General features: G+C 39.7%; 1 protein-coding gene across 1 annotated transcript in view; it reads right to left on the bottom strand.

Annotated features, from left to right (window-relative positions):
* Window positions 1-21,725, bottom strand: part of myo3a (myosin IIIA) — a gene marked incomplete at its 5' end in the record, with an annotated part of 52,756 nt that extends 31,031 nt beyond the window's left edge. The window contains 11 exons of the mRNA XM_080418341.1: window positions 1,515-1,641; window positions 4,559-4,676; window positions 5,394-5,492; window positions 8,056-8,258; window positions 9,212-9,295; window positions 10,352-10,456; window positions 11,025-11,141; window positions 12,777-12,873; window positions 19,274-19,429; window positions 20,319-20,384; window positions 21,691-21,725. Coding sequence (XP_080274467.1) covers window positions 1,515-1,641; window positions 4,559-4,676; window positions 5,394-5,492; window positions 8,056-8,258; window positions 9,212-9,295; window positions 10,352-10,456; window positions 11,025-11,141; window positions 12,777-12,873; window positions 19,274-19,429; window positions 20,319-20,384; window positions 21,691-21,725 — 1,207 coding nt within the window. The remainder of the gene's footprint in view (window positions 1-1,514; window positions 1,642-4,558; window positions 4,677-5,393; window positions 5,493-8,055; window positions 8,259-9,211; window positions 9,296-10,351; window positions 10,457-11,024; window positions 11,142-12,776; window positions 12,874-19,273; window positions 19,430-20,318; window positions 20,385-21,690) is intronic.
* Between the last annotated feature and the right edge of the window lie 428 nt (window positions 21,726-22,153).

The raw sequence follows: 22,153 nt of genomic DNA on the forward strand, positions 1-22,153 counted from the left end.
TAGAGGGCAATAAGCAGTGGTGGAAAAAGTACTCACATTTTTCACTTAAGTAAAAGTATCAATACTGCAATGTAGAAGTACTCGTTACAAGTACAAAATTAAAATTTACTTGAGTACAAACATAACAAAGTACAAACATATTGGTATCAAAAGTAAAAGTACTCATTATACGGAATGTCCCATTTCCCAAGTTTTCAAATGTATAAAAATCTTTTGAAAATAGCAGATCTACAAGCTCACAATGCGTCACATCGCGACGCATTGTGAGCTTGTAGATCTGCTATTTTCGAATGGACGAAAGGTATATAGGGCTGAAATGGTTAATGTATGTTTTGTTATAATAATCAAAATCTACAAAGTAACTAGAGTTTTCAAATAAATGTAGTGGAGTAAAAGTACAATATTTGGATCTGAGATGTAGTTGAGTAGAAGTAAAAGTACTGAAAATTGGACTCCAGTAAAGTAAAAAATACCTAAAAATTGTGCTTAAGTACAGTACTTGAGTACTTGTACTTAGTTACTTTACACCACTGGGCACAAAAAAAATACGTATTCATGTCACCGATGATGAATGTGCAGCCATTACTCATTGTGCGTTCAGTGTATTACATACGAACATAAAACACACAAATATGTATACAGCCAGTCTTTTGACAAACAGACAGAAATTACTCCATTATTCATGGAAAGAGAGAGATAACACACAGGCTAGTTTGGCGGTCAGTGAAAAAAGCATGATATCTAGTAGAGAGAGGCCTAGCTGCAGCGTCTGGGTCCAGCAGGCACTGTACTGTATTCCTCTTCCTCATCCATCACATCCAGCAGATAACCCCCCTGTCTAGACAGACTCTGGAAAAACTGCCTCGCTGACAAGACTTCCATGTTAATCTATTAAGACCGGGAACGCATCTGTGTCATTTTAAGATTTATTTGGCTATTCAAAAATAGCAGCTTGTAGATCTGCTATTTTCTTAAAAAGAAATCATGAAAATGTGTGCAAATCTTTGAATATATATATGTATATGTTTCAATGCGAACATTTGTAACTCTATGCTTCTGGGGGTCCCTGGAACAACATATTTTGAGATGGGGGTCCGCGGCCAAATACATATCATTTTGGATGTACTTGACATGAAAACGTTGGAGCACCACTGATATAGAAACATACTGTTAGGATTTAGAAAACATTTTTAGATATGTATTTGGCCGCGGACCCCCATCTCAAAATGTTTTGTCCCAAGGACCCCCATCTCAAAATGTTTTGTCCCAGGGACCCCCAGAAGCAAAGATTTGAGTTACAAATGTTCGCTTAAAAAACATATACTGTATATAAAGATTTGCAAAAATTTTCAATATTAAAAAAAAAAATAGCAGATCTACAAGCTCTATGCGCTATGAGCATGTGCGTTCCCGGTCTTAATGGGTTAAGGGGAAAATGTAATGTAACCAGTGGTGTAAAGTAAGTAAGTAAGTAACTAAGTATATTTACTCAAAGTAAACCATGTGGGTCTCACCGTTCTCCAGCACAGAGCTGTTGGAGATATCGCTCTTGTCGGTCTGGTGGTCCGTGGCGACCGGAGTGAATTCTACATCTCCTATGTTGAGGATGGCTGCCAGGGTGCCGTACACACTGCCCAGCTCCTGTGGGGACAGAAGGACATAATTTACTGTAGATCCAGGGGTCTTCAACGTTTTTCAGGCCAAGGACCCCTTAGCTGAGAGAGAGATGAAGCAAGGACCCCCACTACATATTGTATAATTGTGTTGCAAACTTTTTCATACATAGATAACTTCATTGACTATCAGTGTTGTGTGTAAGTTCATGTTTTTTGCCACTTTTTCCCTCTACATCAAACCTCTTTGCCGAAAATAGCCGATCTACAAGCGTCTGCGTTGTGAGCTTGTAGATCAGCTATTTTCAGCCAATATTCCCCTCAGATTAGAACAGGGATGGTAGGGTTCAAGTGGCATAATGTTAAAAAAAAATCCTATCACAAAGATTTGGAGCCCCCCCCCCCCTCCCACTGTAACTGAGGACCCCCTGTTGAAGACCGCTGTACAGTAGCTCTCTGCAGTGTAGAGAGCTACTGTATTAAATCACTACAGGTGACACCAGATACTGTAGTGTGATGCCTAGGCTTGATGACTAAAACAATAGTTTGTATCTTCTTTGACATATAATAATAATAATAATAATAATAATAATAATAATAATAATAATAATAATATTGAAGTTGTCTGTCTGTCTGTCTGTCTGTTTGTCTGTCTGTCTGTACCACTGTACATCATAGACTGGCCTCCGAGTCTCTGACAATGTGTGGGGACAATACATCACCCTGTTTCACCTTATTTCACCCCAACGCAATAACCTGGGCAACGCTGGGTACCCCAGCAGCTACAGTACTGTAGTATTGATTTATAGGGACATAAATACTATACAGTATCTTGTCACCAGTAGCATATTGTCGCTATCGGGCACACCAGCTATCTCAGTTTTTCAACTTCTTCTTCAATAAATCAGTGCTATTGAACACCCTTTATGTCTGTGTGTGGGCTTTACAAATATTGAACCAAAGAAAAGTATTAAAAAGCGCTTCTGACTAAACCTCCTAACTCCATTGGATCCTCAAACTGTCGGTCAAACCATCCAACTCAAACTCAGTTTATTTCTCCGTCTGATTTCGTCATTCTAATAATCAATGATGGACAAAACAACTATTTCCACATTAATTAATGGTCAAAAACCTCCCAACTCCACTTGAGTTGTATTTGGGTAAAGTGATGATAATAAGAACACATTCAAGTATCTGACAATGTATAAAGTCTGATGAGGCAGTGTTGTGTTGTTTTAAAAACACTTTTCTTTCCATTTCCTGACAAGTTAATATTTTGGACATAACTGACCACAAAAAGTTTGGAAACTTAACTTCCTGGCAGGTCGCTCAAAACCAGTCACAGGTGTGTGACTGGCACCTGAGCATGGGTTTTGCAACTTTGTTGAGTTTGTGTATGCTCCAAGCAGTAACACTGCTCCCATGGAAAGATGCCATGCAATAGGGCAAGTGAAGCTGGTGTTACAAGAGTGATTACCAACAGAAGCATATTGGGATATTTTGGCTATTTTTTTTGGAGGCGCTACCCACACGTTTAGCTGGGTTGTTCATTCCACAAATGCCCGATCTTTACACGCTGTACCTCGTTGTAAAGGTGACTAATCAACGATAAAAATGATATAAAACACAATATCGATTGGTATCATTAAAGGGGAGATATAATCGACCGATGTTAAGTTTCTGAACTTTTTGTGGGGAGTTTAGTTGGTTTCTGACAGCAGAGATATTCAAGTGGCAAATCTGTCTGTTCGACTGGTCTTATCATCCTGATACATGTAATGTCATGTCTTATTTTGTATTATATTGTACAGAGAATGTCAATGCCGGGGACTGAACGCTGGCAACCTCTATGCTAACATAATGGGTAACTTCTGTCTCAAAAGCTTTATAGCATGCTGCTTCCAAATCAATTAAATCACCACCAGTTGTACACTTTAAGATGTGCTTTGCAATTTGAATAACTTCCAGTCCAGAAGTGTAATATTAGGAGTCAGCTCCAGCAGCACAGCACTGCCAAGTGATTCATTACAGGATAAGTGCTATTGACGTGTGGGTCCCAAAGGCAATCAGTTCTCTGGGCTCCACTAGCCTCCGAGATGTGGTGAACAGGCCACATGTTCCCGTATAGCATATCGTAGCAGCAAGCCGCCATGCATTCATAGTAGTTTTTAAAACTTGATTTCTTTACTTTAATCCATTAAGACCAGGAAATCATCTGTGTCATTTTAGATTTCTTTGGCTATTCAAAAATAGCAGATAAACAAGCTCATAGCGCGGCACAAGGTGCCGAGCTTGTAGATCAGCACAAAAAAAAATTACGTGAAAATGTGTGCAAATCTTTCAATATATTTAAAAAAGAAAATAACTCTTCTGGGGGTCCCTGGAATAAAATATTTTGAGATGGGGGTCCGCGACCAAATACATATTTTTGGGGGTCCTTGAAAAAGTTCAAGGACCCCCGAAAAAAATCAGGACCACTGATGTAGCAACATTCTGTTAGGATTTAGAAAACATTTTTAGATATGCATTTGGCTGCGGACCCCCATCTCAAAATGTTTTGTTCCAGGACCCCCCAGAAGCAAAGATTTGAGTTACACATGTTTGCTTTAAAAATATACATATATTCAAAGATTTGCACAAATTTTCACGATTTTTCAAAAATAGCAGATCTACAAGCTCATATTTGAGCGTGTATTTGAGCATGTATATCTGCTATTTTTGAATAGCCAAAGAAATCTCAAAATGACATGTTCAATGACAATGTTCCCGTTCTATATGGATTAAGAGGTTCAGGTTAAATACTTGCACTTGCACTTATCCAGGTACTATAGGTGCATACACTAGAGTGTGCACATACTGCTTGGTGCCCTATATATCTGCAGAGAGAACCTCTTTTAGCTTCTACAACCAGTAATTAAATGTCCGTGTAGGGCTTGGGTACGTACCTCCAGGGTAAATCCGATGACTTTGAAACACTGTTCCACTGCATCAAACTGCTCCTTGTAGAAGGCGTTGCTTACAATGTCAGGCCCTAATTTAATGTGCTCGTTGTTGCACAGATACCTGCAGGACAGAATGAGGGAAACACGGAACAAGGTCAAGTTGTGTAGGTGGGGGTCTCGGGGAGTATATAGGGGAGTGAGTTTGATACATGAGGAGGAAATAACGCTGTTTGAGAAGAAGGTTAACCCTTTAAGACCGGGAAAGAATCTGTGTCATTTTTAAGATTTCTTTGGCTATTCAAAAATAGCAGATCTGCAAGCTCATAGCGCGGCACCGAGTGCCGCGCTACGAGCTTGTAGATCTGCTATTTTTGAAAAATCATGAAAATTTGTGCAAATCTTTGAATATATATATATATATATATTTTTTTTAAAGCAAATATTTGTAACTCAAATCTTTGCTTCTGGGGATTCTACAAATGTCTTCTAAATCCTAATTTTTTTTTTTTTCAAACTTATGTTGCTATAATATCAGTGGTTCTCAACTTTTTTCATGTCAAGGACCTCCAAAATGATATGTATTTGGTCGCGGACCCCCATCTCAGAATATTTTGTTCCAAGGACTCCCGGAAGCAAAGATTTTAGATTTTTTTTGCTTTAAACAATATATACATTCAAAGATTTGCACAAAATTGCAGATCTACAAGCTCATAGCGCGGCACTCGGTGCCGCGCTATGAGCTTGTATATCTGCTATTTTTGAATAGCCCAAAGAAATCAAAAAATGGACACACAGACGCGTTCCCGGTCTTAATGGGTTAAATGAATGTCAAACCTACTTAGGAGTTTTGCTGTCAGAGAGCTTGTAGTGGGCCAGCGTCTTCCTGTCCGCCAGGCCGGCGTAGATGTAGTAGAAGATGTGGAAGTTCTTCTCGCCGCTGTAAAGATAAGGATAATGAATTTTTATTTGTATAGCGCTTTTCAAAACTAAGTGCTGCACAGAGCAGAACAGTGCTGCATTTGTTGTTAAAAGGATCCCTGGCTAATAAGCCTTATATGCCTTAATTAATACATAATAATTGCCCTATGTAACTAAAATTAGAAATAAAAAACACCTTTAAAAGGTAGGGTAAGTGATATTTTTTGTTAAAAGGTTAAAGCACTATATTGTGATAGTAATCATTGCTATAGAGTGTTTGTTCAGTAACAGGAGTCTCCCTGTCTCTCCAGCTCTTTAATAAACAGAAAATACATTTTCCGGTAGGTGTCAGAAGCTCAGCCAATCAGGAGAGAGTACCCATTTTTAAGCTTCATTTTTATAGTGTTCCGGTTCCAATTTTGTCTGCTCATTTCTTAGTGTCATCACTTCCAATTTCACTTGTTTAATCTGTATCCTGATTGAGTTCTCTATCCTTATTGGATAAAATTGGAAATGAAACTGAAACGAAAATGCATTTTCTGTTTTATAAAGAGCTGGAGAGACAAGGAGACTCCTTTTACTGAACAAACACTCTATAGCAATGAGTACTATCAGAATATAGAGCTACTTAACACTTATTTTAACCAAAGAAAATCACTTACCCTACCTTTAATATTGTATTTATTTTAGAAACAGTAAATCTTTCACTCAACAGGGACTGCTCCTGTCACAAGTTGATGATGTCATTTGTCCATGTGTGGTCCAGCCCTAGAATGGAATGAATGCATGTGCTAATAAAACATATTTAAAATATTGATTTGATGCTCATATTAACCTTAGGAAGTATTAAGTTGTTTTTTAGTTAGCACATGCAATCCATACATTCCATAGGGCTAGACCACACATGGGCATATGACATCATCAAGGGCCCTTTATTACGTTTTATTATATTATTGGACATTCAGTCCACGCAAACTGACTGAAAACTATTGGAATCCCATTATTTGCCAAGTAATTTGCTTTGTGACATTGGAGAGATACAGTGATGGATCGCTACAATATCTCACATTCAGTGCAGGCGGTTTCTCTTTTGATCTCAATGGAAATCGACTATAATAATAATAATATCATTTTAGGGGGCGGTCAATGCATTCTCTCCCAATATTATAGCCCTGACCTAAATCTGTTGAGCAGATTTTGGTTTTATCGTCTCAAAGACCCGACTTTGACCCATGTTAGGCCTCATTGCTCACACATTTTTCAACATACTCGCCATGTGACCCGTTTAGTGCTGATAAAATATTAACTAGAGATGTACCAATACCATTCTTTTCCTTCCTGATACCGAATCCGAGTGCATATATCGGTCGATACCGAGTACCAATCCGATACCAGTTTAAAAAAATAAACAACAAAACAAAAGTTCAAAATCATTTGTTGCGTTCAAAATTATTCATAATTGTTCTTGTCAGATACTCCAAAAAGGTATTATTTAGGAACACCCAGAGGCTGCTATTTTAGTCCTTTAGTACAAGATTATAGGTTCCTGTCTGGAGGAGGAAAATCACAAAATATCAAGCGGCTGGCCCTCTTTGTTCATCATGTCGTTCGTAATACGTGCTTCTACAGATGACAGAATATCCGACCGGAATGGAAATTCATTACAGAAACAAGAACATTGTACGGTGTGTTCGATGTTCAATACAAGCCTTTCAGTCCTTTGTGTCTCTCTCTGCCTTCTAATGAAATACTCCAGCCTGCCCTTAATTGCCCTTTGAAGATCCAAGACACTTTGCAGAGCAACAATCTTTGATCAAACAGGAACTTGGCCCTTTCCACTTGAACCTCTGTACTCCTCGAGACGATGAAAAAATAAAAGATAGATTCACTGAACTACAGGAGGAAGGCAAATTAATGAAAGCTGATGCAGTTGAAGAGAGAGAGAAAGAGAGAGAGAGAAAGAGAGAGTCCATAACGAACTGATCCCTTGCCAACAGGCTAAGAAAATAGGCCTTGTTCCGACGTCATTCATGGATACTACAGTATATGGCCGATTCTATAAATGCCTCCTAAATCAGTACATGGGGGGTCAAACTTTTTGACCCCCCAATTTGATATGTATACAGCCACGTATCCCCCCCCCCCCCCCCCCATCTATAAAGGTTTTGAAATTAATTAATTAAAAATGATTCAACATTTTTCAAGCACTTTCAAGATTTTTTAAAAATGTTCAAAAATAGCAGATGCACGGCCCGGACAGCTTTTTGGTTGGTTGGAAATAGCAGTTCTAAAACTGCCATTGTAGAACTGTTTTTGTAGTGTTTGTCGAAAATAGCAGATCTCAAGCTCACGAAGCGTAGCACCTATTTACTATGAACATCTGCCTATTAAGACATGGTTTAAGAGTTCAAATGTTCCTCAAAGAACTTTGACAAAAAAAAGTTATCTAGAACTAGATGAGGAACAAGAAGAACTATTCACTAGATCAAATGGTTCTTTAGTAGTTGATGATTCTTTGTGGAACGATATAGCCTTTTATAATTATTTAAGAACCATTATTTTTCTGTGTGTGTGCTACTTACCCAGCCTGGTGGATGACTCTGGACTTCTCCAGGAGGTACTCAGAGATCTGAGCTCCCACCACAGTGCCCCCGCTGGTGAACTTCATCTCCAGGTATTTGCCGAAGCGGCTGGAGTTGTCGTTGATCACCGTGCAGGCGTTCCCAAACGCCTCCACCAGGCCGTTCACCAGCAGGATCTTCTCCTGGAGCGTCCGGTTATTGGCCTGAATAAAACCATTCACAACAGTCAATCTGTGATAAGTAAGTACATTTATTGACCCATCCCACATGGGATTATCAGACACGTCAATAAAAAATAAAATGAAAACATTCCAGTGTATATTACCCAGCCAGCAACTCATAATACAGCCCGATTTTGAACAAGCCACATACAGTACATACTGTGCATTCATATATACCTGCACATAGAATATATAGAGTTAATAAACTAATAAGATACAGTAAGTAACCGGAGAGGGATCAAACAAATGTTTTTTTTTTAATCTGCTTAAAATAATGAGCATATACAGAAGCCTGGCATGGCTACTGTGCCATTATGAGCCATTTCTTCTTCTTTTTTAAAAAATCTCTGGCATATTGGTCTGGTTTCCAGGGTACATATACAGCACAGTTTTCAGGTCGGGACCAATTTATTTGACCAATTCCATCCAATCAAGGAGAGAGAACTCATCCAGAGGATAAACAAGGTAAATTGGATGTGATGAAACACAACATAATGAGCAGACAACATGGAAACTGGAACACTATACAATTGAAGCTGATAATTGGGTTTCTGATTGGATGAAAATGTGGTGGTTCCTGAAAATGTACAATTCTGACCTTTACCATTTACTTGTCTTTTGAAGATTAAATCAATAGTTACAGTCGCTGTTCATGGAGGTGAACAACAGGTTCTTTAAACTCCAAGCGATAGTGCTTTGGTTGTATTAACCTCTTTTCAAATTCTATTCTAACTCTGATAATCAGAGAGCAGTGACTCGTGACCAGCACCTAGAGAAGCACTCTCTGAACATTCAGGCATTGTTATTAGAGTTTATTTGACTGCAAACCCATTTTGGACTAAGTCCAAACAGTGAATCTTCTACTGTACATATTGTACAGTACATACAGTACATACCTACAAATAAAGTAACTCTGATTCTAATAGAAGACTGACCTTTCCAAGCACGGTGAGCTGCTGTACCAACAGATGAGCGCTCTCTGTCTTCCCTGCTCCACTCTCTCCACTGATCACTATGCACTGTACATGGAAATGAATGAATTCATTCATTAAAAACTGTTCACCATACAGTACACTGTACATAGAAACACATTAATTCATTCATTATTCATTCACTCAACACTAATCACCATGCACTGTACATGGAAAGACATTAATCCATCTATTAATTCATTCAACACTTATCACCTTACACTGCAAAGACTAACATTCATTCAGTCAACCTTGTATTCATGTCTCAGACAATACTCTGAGGGAATGAGACCTTGTTTACATAGATGACGAGATAACAAAAAGGTAGTATGAAATTAAATAAGTAAATACCAATTAAAGATTCAATATAAAAAAACAATTAAACCCTCAAAATGAAGCAGAGAGACTGGACTGGGTCCAGCTGCTGATTCACTGTGACCACCGGTAATAATAACTCTTTGCTGTCGGGCAGAAAGCTGTTATCTCTGTGTTCTAACTTTTTGTGTTTTTTCGAAAATTGACGCCCTACTTGATCATACTACAGCGTCACAAATAAACATCAAAAGTAGCAGATCTACAAGCTCAAAACGCGGCACGAAGCGACGCGTTTCGAGCTTGTAGATCTGCTACTTTTGCCGTTTTTGAATTTGAATCGTGAAAAGTAACAGTTTTGGAGATATGAGGTTTCCAACCGACAGAGACAAACTAATCTAAACCAGGCAACATTTTCACGTCACAGACCCTAATTGACTTAGGCCATAGACCACACTGTCAAATTATTCTGTCCAAAGCACAGCGGTATGAAAACTATGTTTTGGTAAAAATGTAATTACATTTCATCGTGGTGATGTTGAAACAATCCATTATCTTTTTTCTTTTACTAAAACAATTTCAAATTAATTAATTTGTTAACCGTTTCTATTATAACACAAGAATTCCAATACAAAAACTAACTCCGTGGCCCAGGGGTAGTGGGAGTTAGGTCAGGACTTTGGTACTCTATGGCTTGTGAAGTGCCAAAATCAGAAAATAAAAAAAGGAACTTGCAATTAGTTTTCTCTCTCATCCACCATATGGATCAATATATTCTGAACACCCCGTCACCTGATCAGCATTGTATGACACCATAGACTGGTAGGCCAGATCAGCCACAGCAAAGATGTGTGGTGGATTGGATGTGCGTTTAGCTCCTATGTAGGTCTTGGAGTACTGCAATGGGAGTTAGAGAGAAACATGACATGTTGCTGTACTTTTCATATAAACGGTTTAAGAAATGGAGCACTGAGGCACTATTACTATATATTGTACCTACAAATCTTAGTTATTGGAAATATGCGGAAATAAGCGCAAATTGTGCGCTGCGCCCTTTTTGAAAAAAAGTGACCCCTGCATAGTTATGCACAGAATCTGCGCATAACTATAACAAATATGCTAAATATAATATGCTAAATAACTATATATGCAAAATATGCTAAATATGTGATATATGCGGAAATAAGCGCAAATTGTGCGCTGCGCCTTTTTTGAAAAAAAGTGACCCCTGCATAGAGTAGTTATGCGCAGATTCTCATATTATGCACATAATCGCTTTTTCTGGAGGGTCTAACAAACTGGTTGACAATGTCAATAAAGTTATTTGAAGCAGACAGCACACCGTATAGGAGGCGAAATGCGGCATTGCATTTTCATTGTAGTTTGGACTTCTTGTCCTTTTATAATGCGTTTATTTTGCGCGTGCACAAACACACCTTCATGAAATACACAAACATACACTGACCTCAGGTGTATATATGTCCATCTTGTGGAAAGGGTTAACTGCAATGAGGATGTCTCCAACATAGGTGTAGACCTGGTCCCTTCTGTAGCGACTCTGAAGCTGTTCTGTCACTACATTCTGAGAAAGAAAAGATAAAAACACCAAAAGCACAACAAGCATTAATATTAACTACAAAAGTATTTAAAAACAATCATTTTAACCACTTCATCCATTTATGTTGGCTACTCAAAAATAGCTTTTACAAGCTCACAACCCGTCACTTCGTGCAGTGCTACGAGCTTGTACGTATACTGTACTGTATGCTATTTTTCTTTAAATATCGAAAATGTTTTTAACATTTTTAATAATGTTGAAATTCTCTTCTGGGGATCCCTGGCACAAGACTTTTTTCAAATGGGGGATCCATGGCCAAATACATATACATTTGGGGATCCATGACTTGAAAAAAGTTTGAGAAGCACAGCCCTAGAGGTGAATAAAGTATAGGCCTATAGGCTTTAAGTGATTAATGTCCCCAGACAGGTGCATCAACAACAGGACAGTATACTGGCTCCCTCCTATCTTGAAGGATGGCTGGAAATATCCGCTGGCAAGTGAGCCTGGTTGTATCAGTCAATACGTCAGAGGAACGCTTAGCGTTGATGAATCGCCCCACAGTACGTGTGATTTGGACAAACCGAGAACACAGTGCGTTTGTCACTCATTTCATTCAGCAGAAGAAAGAACGGCCGACCAACCAACTCAAGGGCCTTGAGAAGAAGGCAGTGGGGAGTGATGTGTTGTTGTTACTAAAAAACAGCACCATAACATCTGTTCTGAGTTACACACATTATATCCCTCTGAGCATAGGGATCAAGGAAACAACACAAAATATATTTTGCTGGTTTCTGATCAGGGATTTAGAGCTGCAGAGAGATGTTATACATATTAAACCACAACAATGACACAGTGTCATGTAAAGTATGTTTAGACCAGACTGGCGATAACCAACCAATACATTTCTGTGACCGGTCTCTGGGCTCCGTTAACATCATTTAGACCTGAGGCCGATTCTACAAATATAGTTCTCAAACTTTTTCGTTTTGAGGACCCCCAAAATGATATGTATTTGGCAGCGGACCCTCATCTGAATATGATTTGTTTCCAGGGACCCCCAGAAGAGAAGATTTGTGTAAAAAAAAAAAAAACTAAATTATTCAAACATTTTCAAGAACGTTCAAAAATAGCAGATGTACAAGCTCACAGCGCGGCACGAAGTGACGCGCTGTGAGCTTGTATATCTGCTATACCACTGTTCTAAATCCTAATAGTTTTCTGAAAAATGTATGTTGATATAGCTCGAATCTAAACACTGGCTCATTCCCACTACGGAGGGCAACCCAGAACCGTCCAGAACCTTAAGCTTTTCCAGAACCCGTTTAGTTCTGTGGTGTTTTATTGTTTCCATAGTAACCAGAACCATCCCTGAAGGGGGAGGCGCGTCAGAAAAAGAATCTCATAACAAAAAAAAGGTAAAATAGCTGATCTACAAGCTCACTACGGATCGCATTGTGATGCGCTGTCAGCTTGTAAGATCTGCAATTTTCAGTATGAGTTCTGAGTTCTGGGTTCCCAGAACTCAAGGAAGGTACTATACCTCCTGAGATATGGGCCCAAATTAGAAACCAAGCCGTGGTGCACCAGACAAATCCAGAACCTGTGGACTACGTTAGTTGTTGTAGAGCCATAAGAGGCCGATGTTTTATCGTTTACCTCATCTAGAAATTCCAAGGTGGCGAGGTCGTCCACCTCATCAAAGGCGCTCTCTGTCTTCATGTGGCTGCCTTTCTTGGTGTGGATGCGCTCATGCCTGCAAACCACAGGACACACACCATATGAGCAGTATGCAATGAGGTAAACAACATGAGGCACAACAGGACAGGTTCATCCGGGGTGATGTGGCCGAGTGTTACGTAAAGTAAATCGAAGAATAAAGGAGTATATATAGCCACAGACTGGGAGCTGCCAATGCCAATATTTTTTATCATGAACACACACAGAGACAGAAAACACCAACGTTTAGGACAGACTATAGGCTGCCTTCTTCAGGGTGAAGAAGGCTCACAACTTAGGACCGGTGTGCTGTGTACCCTTGGTAACACGTACAGTATATCACCATACTTATTCTAATATAACATAAATTACCCAAATAAAGATCTAGCCTGTAGCTGGAGACTTTTCACTCTGTAGTTTTTCCAATACGCTAAAACAGGGGTCTTCAACAGTTGGTCCGGGACCCCTAGGGGGTCCTCCGAGCTACTACAGGGGGTCCGCCAAATCTTTGTGATACGATTTTGTTTTTTTTACATTAACCACTTGAACCCTATAATTCCTTTTCTGAGGGGAACATTAGCCGAAAATAGCACATCTACAAGCTCTCAACGCCTCGCGCTGCGAGGCGTTGAGAGCTTGTAGATCGGCTATTTTTGGCAAAGAGGCTATAGGTGTAGAGGGGAAAAAGAGCAGACTAAGTAAAATCTGTAATCTGAAACACAATTTTATACAATATAGAGGGGGTCCCTGCTTCATCTCTTTCTCAGCTAGGGGGTCCTTGGCCTGAAAACGTTGAAGACCCCTGGACTAAAACACATTGCTGTGTATTTGGCTCCATCAGTATACAGTTCTCCATGCCCTGTAGGGCTGAAGTGGTAGAAAAGGCTGACACTGACCACAGTCAAGTTTGATTTGAGTTTAATCATCCTTAAAACTACATGACTCATTCCATTCAACCGAGGAACAGAACCTCTGTTTTCTCTCTCAATGTATTCCTGCTCCACCAGGTGATACGAGGAGGCAGCAGTCTGGAAGGATGTAATTCTAATGAATGTACTGCACAGTGAGCATAACTGATTTAGTTGTCTACGTAGTTATTTTGTTTAAACTAGCAAGGGAACGTTGCTTTTGTCACAGTGTGGAGGTACAGGACCCACATTCAAATGAACGAGTTAAGACACTGATGATGATGCGAAACCCAAAGAGGGTATTTACAGTATAATGGGATATTGATCAGATGCAGGAACGAAGCAGAAACTCAGGACAGCTGTGTTGACAAGTGCCTAACAATACTGTAAACTTGTGACTAAAAAAATACTTGTACCGAGACCACCTGGCTGTCATTGACTTCAATGCATTCCATCCAGTTTGGCTCACAGTGCAACAAATCTGCCAGCTGAGAATTGCTGGACAGAGAAAATGACGTACTGTAGATGTCCTTTCCTTCTTAAATAAGTTCCTTGCTGAATAGAAGGAGCAAACATACAGTACATACACGTGGGACCAAACAAACATCAGACACCTGGGCAGATTACAACATGAGACACCTGGGAAGGAAACAGACTAACAAAGACATACAATAGGGTATAGCAGTGGCGGCCATTTTGTGGTTCCACAGATAGAAAGCCCATTCATTTCCCCATAGAGATTTCCAAAAATATTTATGTTAATTATTTTAAGCCTGGAACCAAGCCATCCAGGTTCCTGTTGAATCATGACCATAAAGCATTTGATTCTGTGTCAAAACATATTTGAAAACCGCAAAAAAGGGTATTTATTAAATATAGAATATTATATAATTAAATATTTATTAATTTTTTGACTCTCATTTAACCACTGCGTGTGAGAATAGAAAATCAAACAATTTCAAAACATCTTTCAAAAATAGCTGATCTACAACGTGGTATGACGCGTTGTGAGCTTGTAGTTCCGCTATTTTTGAAATAATTTAGAATTTATTCGGTGGTTAAGTGGTCAAGTGGCTCATTGGTAACTTCCACATAATTAGCTTCAGTTTGTTGTATGCTATTGACACAGGATTTGGTCACAGTTGGAATAGAAAATCATCAGCCAAAAACTGATACATCTTTAAGCTGTGGCTGAGAGGTTGTTAATGCTTAAAGGGATACTTCACTTTAGGGACGGGGAAAGATTTAAAAAATATATTAAAAATAAATGAAAAAAGTAATGGAAAATTCATGGCCCCCTCACGCATTAGAGTGTCCTACTAATGTGTGAGGGGGCCTTTATTTTGCCATAACTTCTTTCATTTTTTTTTAATATATTTTTTTAATGTTTATTTTATGTGAAAGTGAAGTATCCCTTTAACACTGCATGGTTGTTAATGCTATCTACTGTAAGCAGCCATTATTTGGAAGCTCTATAATGTTCTAAGAAAATCAATTGAGCTAAATCAAAGTGACAGGTGATTGTTTTACATTCATTATTAGGATTTTTATCATACAGTCGTGGTTGATTGCCAATACATGTATGATCACAACTACAACGAGCAATTAGCCTGGACTATAAGAGGAATCAGTGTTTGTCAACTACTCCTAAAGGAGGGGGCGGGGCTTGGGCTTGGGGGGGGCGGGGCTTGGGGTTGGGGGGGGGGGCGTGTCCATTACCTGTTGTTACTGTCTGTGCTGTTTCCATGAGGGCTTAAATGACAGAAATGACATTAGAAATAGAGTATAATTTAATAGAAATGTGAGATCTTCAGATAAGCTGTTGGCAATTCGACGTATGCTGTCGTCATTGGGGTTTGTTTGTCAGATTGTCAAACAGTGGGTCGGGACCCGTGTTTGGGTCGCGGACACATTTTTATGGGTCGCGAGTAAATATCCCCTTTTTCATTTCCTACAATAAAAATATATATCATTATTATTTCAAATTATTTAAAAGTAACAACTTTTCATCAACTAAAAACTATTCCACATTTTTTCAAAATGATTGCTTAAATAAAATTAAAAAATCGAATAATTTCCATAAATAAATTAAAAACGTTTAAGAGGTAGTAAAAATAGCAGATCCACAAGCTCGCAAAGCGACGCAATGTAGAGCTTGTTGATCTGCTATTTTCACTAGTTTGTGTCCCGGGCAAACATCTAATGTCTCTTTTGGGTCTTGAGCTAACACGTTTGGGAACAACTGGGTCAGAAGATGAAGACTGGGGAAATATCTGAACAGAAACAGCAGCATTTCATAAAAGCAGGTCTGTCAGTACAAAATGTACCTGCTATGCATATGCTCAGGTTAAAGTGTATCTTGGACATAATTTCATCGCATTTTGACACATTGTGTGTGTGCTGTGTGCACACCCTCCTCCTCCTCCTAACGCCGCTGGTATACAGCCTAATAATAAACCACAGCAAAGGGAGACTTATTTGGATTACTGTCTGAATCCACACACAGAAAGTCAAGCTGCTGACTACTGTATTAAAACCCACATAGCTGGCAGTCTTTCAGCTCAAAACGTCCTCCCAGTGGGGTTTGTACTGGAGACTAGAGGCATTCTAGAGGCAGGGCAGGAATTTCACGGAGGCCATGAAGGCCGTGGCCGCCATTACCCCTCAGTTTGGCATTTATGCACTTCCAAAAAACAATCTGCCCTGAGGCCACAGTGGCCTTAATGCCCTGTCTGCACTGCCCCAGCTGTTTTCTTCTCTGCCTCTTTATTGTCAATTCAGTTTTCAGACACCAGTGTCTTCTGTTGACAAGACCCTAAGCCTTAAAGGGATATTTCACTTTCAAAAAAACATTTGGTCATTTTATCATCTACTCAGGCCTTTGTGAACCCCCCAGACAGTTTTTAAGTTGCTTGATTCAGTATTTAGATATTTGATATTCATTTTAACAGACACGCCCCCTTCCTATACAAACCCATTGTAACTTCAAACTTCATTTTAACCATGTTAGATTCATCAAAAACACCCGTCCTTGGTTCTGGTGACTCACCCTGCCCTCCTAATGCGTGAGGGGGCCGTGTTTTTCCGATAATTTTTTTCATTTATTTTATTTTATTTTTTTATTGTATTTTATTTTTTTCATTTTCCAAAAAGAATATTAAAAATAAATGAAAAAAGTAATTGAAAAAACACGGCCCCCTCGCGTATTAGGGGGGCAGGGTGAGTCACCAGAACCAAGGACGGGTGTTTTTTATGAATCTAACATGGTTAAAATGGAGTTTGAAGTTACAATGGGTTTGTATAGGAAGGGGGCGTGTCTGATTAAATGAATATCAAATATCTAAATACTGAATCAAGCAACTTATAAACTGTCTGGGGGGTTCACAACGGCCTGAGTAGATGATAAAATGACCCATTTATTTTTTGAAAGTGAAATATCCCTTTCAGTTAAAATGATTATTTCTGCAGACTTAATATCATTGTCTTATTTGACGACCTTGCTGCCATTGGTATTTGGCCTTTGTGCCCTCACAAAATGGATGACACCAAAGTCCAAGTGGCCTTGCCCTAAAATTAGGAAATTCCAGGTCTGATTCTAGGCATTCAACACGTTGTAAGACTTAAAGGACGACTTCACCCATTTTCAACCTATCTTCATAAAATAGGTCCTCACTAATGCTCATGATAAAATGGTACCATTTCTTTCTACTCGGTCTGTGTCTCAGAGGAGGACTGCGTGGACAGTCCAGAAACCTGTCTACCAGTGACATCATCGTTAGGCAGGATTTTTTTTTCCAACAAGATTTCAAATGTTTTTTTTAGATTGTCATTAACGTGAGAACAATGGCTTTTATTATTGCATTGCAACTTTCCAGGAATACAATACAAAGCCTGCAGTTTCTAATAGCTTGGATTCCCCCTCGATGATGTCACTGGTAGAAGGGATTCTGAACTGTCCACAGCCCTCCTCTGAGACACAGACTGAGTAAAACAAAATGGTGTCATATTATAATGAGGACCTATTATATGAAGAGAGGTTGAAAATGGGCGAAGTCGTCCTTGAACACGTTTTACTTTTTTTTCCTTCACTTTGCCCTCTTTCATTCAGAAAAAATACCATACAGTACCAGTGTATTTTGCTCTAGTGCTTGCATTTCTGGGTGATCATTATCAAAGTCATTCACTGTTCAATTGAATTTCCTATATTGACCATTTTGTTTACATGCAGATTGATTTTCATACCGTTGTACTTGCTGTTGCACCCAGCAGTGTGTTCAATATTTCTATCACCACCTGAAATAAATTAGATATAACTCTTCATAGATTTTTAAAATGTTTAGCCTCTCTTTACTCTAATCGTTGTGGCTAGACCCTCGTTCACAACCTTTTAAAATCCCCCTCTCTCTCTCTCTAGGGACCGTTGAGCCAAGACTAAAGACTAAGATACTGTATGAGACATGTTTGATTTTGACCAGAACTATCTAGACAAGGAAAAAAACTATTAAAACAGCTCAGACCCAGTTTGTGACTAAACTAAACAAGTGTCACACATTGAGAATGGTGTGATTTTACTCCAGCTTTGGAAATGTGCCTATAAAGACCTGAACTACTTTCAACCACGCTTTCCCAATTGTGGGTATAGGCGAACATTATTTTCAAAGCATTTAAAAAAATGGCCAAAAGAGCAGATCTACAAGCTCACAAATGTGTCGTACTTGTATGATGAAGTATAAAATAAGGCATATATTTTGGATTAAAGGGAGGTTCCACCCTGCCTTGAGCCTAAATCAATCTGGTCCGGTGCATCTCAGGAGCAGACACACATACTGTACTGTATATAGCTGAATAAAGAAAGCACTGGAGCAACTCGGATGATTGGAGCCTTTTTCTGTAATAGAACAGCACAACGCCTCGATGTCTATTACATCAGTGGTTCTCAACCTGTGGGTTGGGACCCCCACATGATTTTGGGGGTGACAATTTAAGGACTTTTAAGACCTTTTTAATACTTAAAAAATAATTACTGCAAACAAACTATACAATAAAAACTGGTCAAACATTGGCCAAATTGTCAAATAATATAGGAAAGAGGCAACATTAGTGAATGTAGCAGATCTACAAGCTCACAACGCGAGGCGTTGTGAGCTTGTCTATTTTCACAATATTGATCTGTGGAACCGAGTCAAACTAAATGTAATGCCTCAACTCCTGCAATTCCAAGTGCTTATCAGGGTGGGGGGTCCCCAGTTCAAATATGATTATTTTGGGTCGCAGCCTGAAAAGGTCGAGGACCACTGTATTACATCTTTGTCAAGTCAGATGACCTGATGTGTCTATTAATGAGGTCCTGATGAATATGTAATAGACATAGAAGCGTTGTCCTTCCTGCCTCACACCCTGATCTATTAAAGAAAAAGCCTCTCAATCATCCGAGTTGCTCCAGTGCCTTCTTTATTCAAGGCATATATTGGTCTAATCACTTCAGATGTCATGGAGTGTACTCTAAGGCCACAGCATTATCAGCCATACCTTATCTTCTCGATGTTCCCTATTTGCTGGCTGAGATCGATGAGCTCCATCAGCTGCTTCTGAAGGACCTTCTCCCTCCCGAGGATCTGCTTGATGAAGCCATGCTGGAGCAAGTCTAGAACACTGGGCCTCAGCTCAAAGTCCTTAATCAGGCATCTGGAGGGGGGGGGGGGGGGGGGGGGGTGAGAGAGAGACACATAGACAGAGAGAAACAGAGACAGACAGAGACAGACAGAGACAGAGACAGAGAGACAGAGAGACAGAGAGCAAGAGAGCAAGAGAGCAAGAGAGCAAGAGAGCAAGAGAGCAAGACAGACAGACAGACAGACAGACAGACAGACAGACAGACAGACAGACAGACAGACAGACAGACAGACAGACAGACAGACACACAGACAGAGACAGAGACAGAGACGGGAGATTTACTTTAGTTACTAGTTCCTTTGTAAAACATACATTAACCACTTCAATCTACAAGCCGATCTACAAGCTCACAACGGGTCAAGCTTGTAGATCTTCTATTTTCAAAGGATTTAATACATTTGGAAACTTGTGAAATGGGACATTGTGCATAACGATTACTTTTACTTTTAGTACATAAGCATATTTTGATGGCAATACTTTTGTAGTTTTGGTCAAATGCATTTTGAATACCAGACTTTTACTTGTAACAGTAGTATTTCTACATTGTGGTATGGCTACTTTTACTTGTAATTCTTCAACCACTGAATCAAAGTAATAAGCAAGAGCAGGCTTGTATACAGCATCAATTAAATCACTGGGGTGATGCAAGTACTATAGGCTTCATGGCCTGAAAAACCTACTGCAGTAGCGCTGATCAGAGCACTATCTCATTTGTAACACGGTTCGTGACTGGATCTAGCCAATCAAATCCGGATGTTATGTTTGTGACACGTTTGTGACCGGATTTGGCCAATCAAATCTAGATGTTACGTTTGTGACCAACATACCCACAAGTTAGTTTTTAATATACAGTAATATATGCGCACGCACGCACGCTACACACAGCATCCTTCCCACTCACTTGCAGATGAAGTCGTTGAAGTTGTCAGACCACAGCTCTGGCTGGTGGAGAGTAGGAGGAGGATTCCTGTTGAATAAACACATGGAACATTAGAGGGAGACGCTCTCATGCTGTTAGTGTTCACTGTGTACTATGGATTTCATTGTTGATGGTCATAGTATACTGTCTCTGTCGGGCAGAAACCTTTTTTTCCCCGCAAATTAACGCCCTACTTGATCATACTACAGCGTCACACAAAGGCATCTCAAAATAGCAGATCTAGAAGCTCGAAACGTGGTGTGAAGCGAAAAGGTTTGAGCTATATATTGTGTTTGTGTATTGCATTGCAGTGTAGGACAGTAAACATCTTGTTCTATAAAAACAAAAGCGCAAGCTTATAATAATAATATCTCAAATTTACATAGCGCTTTATATATATATTTATTACAAGGCTTGGTTGAATGCTCGATTCTTATTGGTCAGTCATTATTTCTTGATAATGACCGATGAGCTCTATAACGGACCGCTGTCTAATCAGAGAATCAGAACACCTGCTCATGTCAACCTGCGCTGCTTGGTTTTATGCTGTATCCAACATGACAGCCATGTAAACAAACAAACAATGTCATTTACAACTAAACGTTGCTCTCAAGAATGTTCTTGAAAACATTTGAAGTGAGAAATAGACAATGCAATGACCAAAAAGTGATTCTATTTGATCCTCTACACTTCCTTGTTTATCGTGGCGCAACAACGCAATACCAAAACACAGTCGCGCCGGGGCAAATCCGGCGGTATTATACGCAAATCCGGTGGTAAAGAATGGGGGCGAGTGTGTTTTGGGGTGAGTCTTCCGGTTACCTTATGGACTACTGTCATTTGTTTTCCGAGGCGAACTTGTCCGCCCAGCCCAATGCTTATGGAATACTTTCTTTGCCGTAAGCAAGGAAATACTTTCTTTTGTTGTTACTTCTGGGTCAATTTATTAATGTATTTATTAAGTAGCTGTGTAATAAGCGGGAAATTTGAAATGTAAAACCTCCCCATACATTATCCCTTGCATATATATATATATATATATATATATATATAGTACCCAGAGACGCTTTACATGCGGACGCCATACATCTCTGAGAGTTTTGGGGAGTGCATTCCACAGGGTTGGGGCAGCAAAAGCAAAAGCTCTGTCGCCACTACAGGTACGGTACTTGGTCTTGGGGACCTCAAGGAGGTTTTGCGTCACCAGACCTGAGGGAGTGGGAGGGGACATGACGTTTGAGGAGATGGAATAGGTAGGGGGGGAGCCATATTGTTCAGTTCAGTAATCTTGACTTACAAACGTCATAACCCAACATGACAATACAGCAACTCTGCTCTTTATTGAATGTCTTACCAAAGCTCAAGCTGCTCAAGCCTGTGTTCAGACATCACCCTGTTCTATTTGGTAGAGTGGATTGCTGTGGTTGTGAGGAATGAAAGTCTGTTTAAAGCTTATGTGTGTGTGTGTGTGTGTGTGTGTGTGTGTGTGTGTGTGTGTCTGTCTGCCACACAGACAAAGCACTCCATTCCAAATGGCTTTTCAGTCCTTTCTTTTGAATGTCATAACACCCACGCCCCCCTCGCTCTTATCCCTTTCTTTGTATTGTGTCCGTGTGCCTGCGTGCGTCCGTGCATGCGTGTGAGCGTGTGTGTGTGGAGGAGGGTGTTCGCTGTACAGGCAGCTCTTTTCTCTTCTCTATGTTCTGGGCTGAAGGTGAAAAAGTTATTTTTTTATCGTCCTCCTGATCACGGGTTTGAGAGCTGCATAGACACTTATCATCACTGTCATGGCACTCTGTCTGTCTACTGCTCCTGTG

Source organism: Gymnoscopelus braueri (assembly GCF_963280865.1).
Source record: "Gymnoscopelus braueri genome assembly, chromosome: 21".
Lineage (NCBI taxonomy): Eukaryota > Metazoa > Chordata > Actinopteri > Myctophiformes > Myctophidae > Gymnoscopelus > Gymnoscopelus braueri.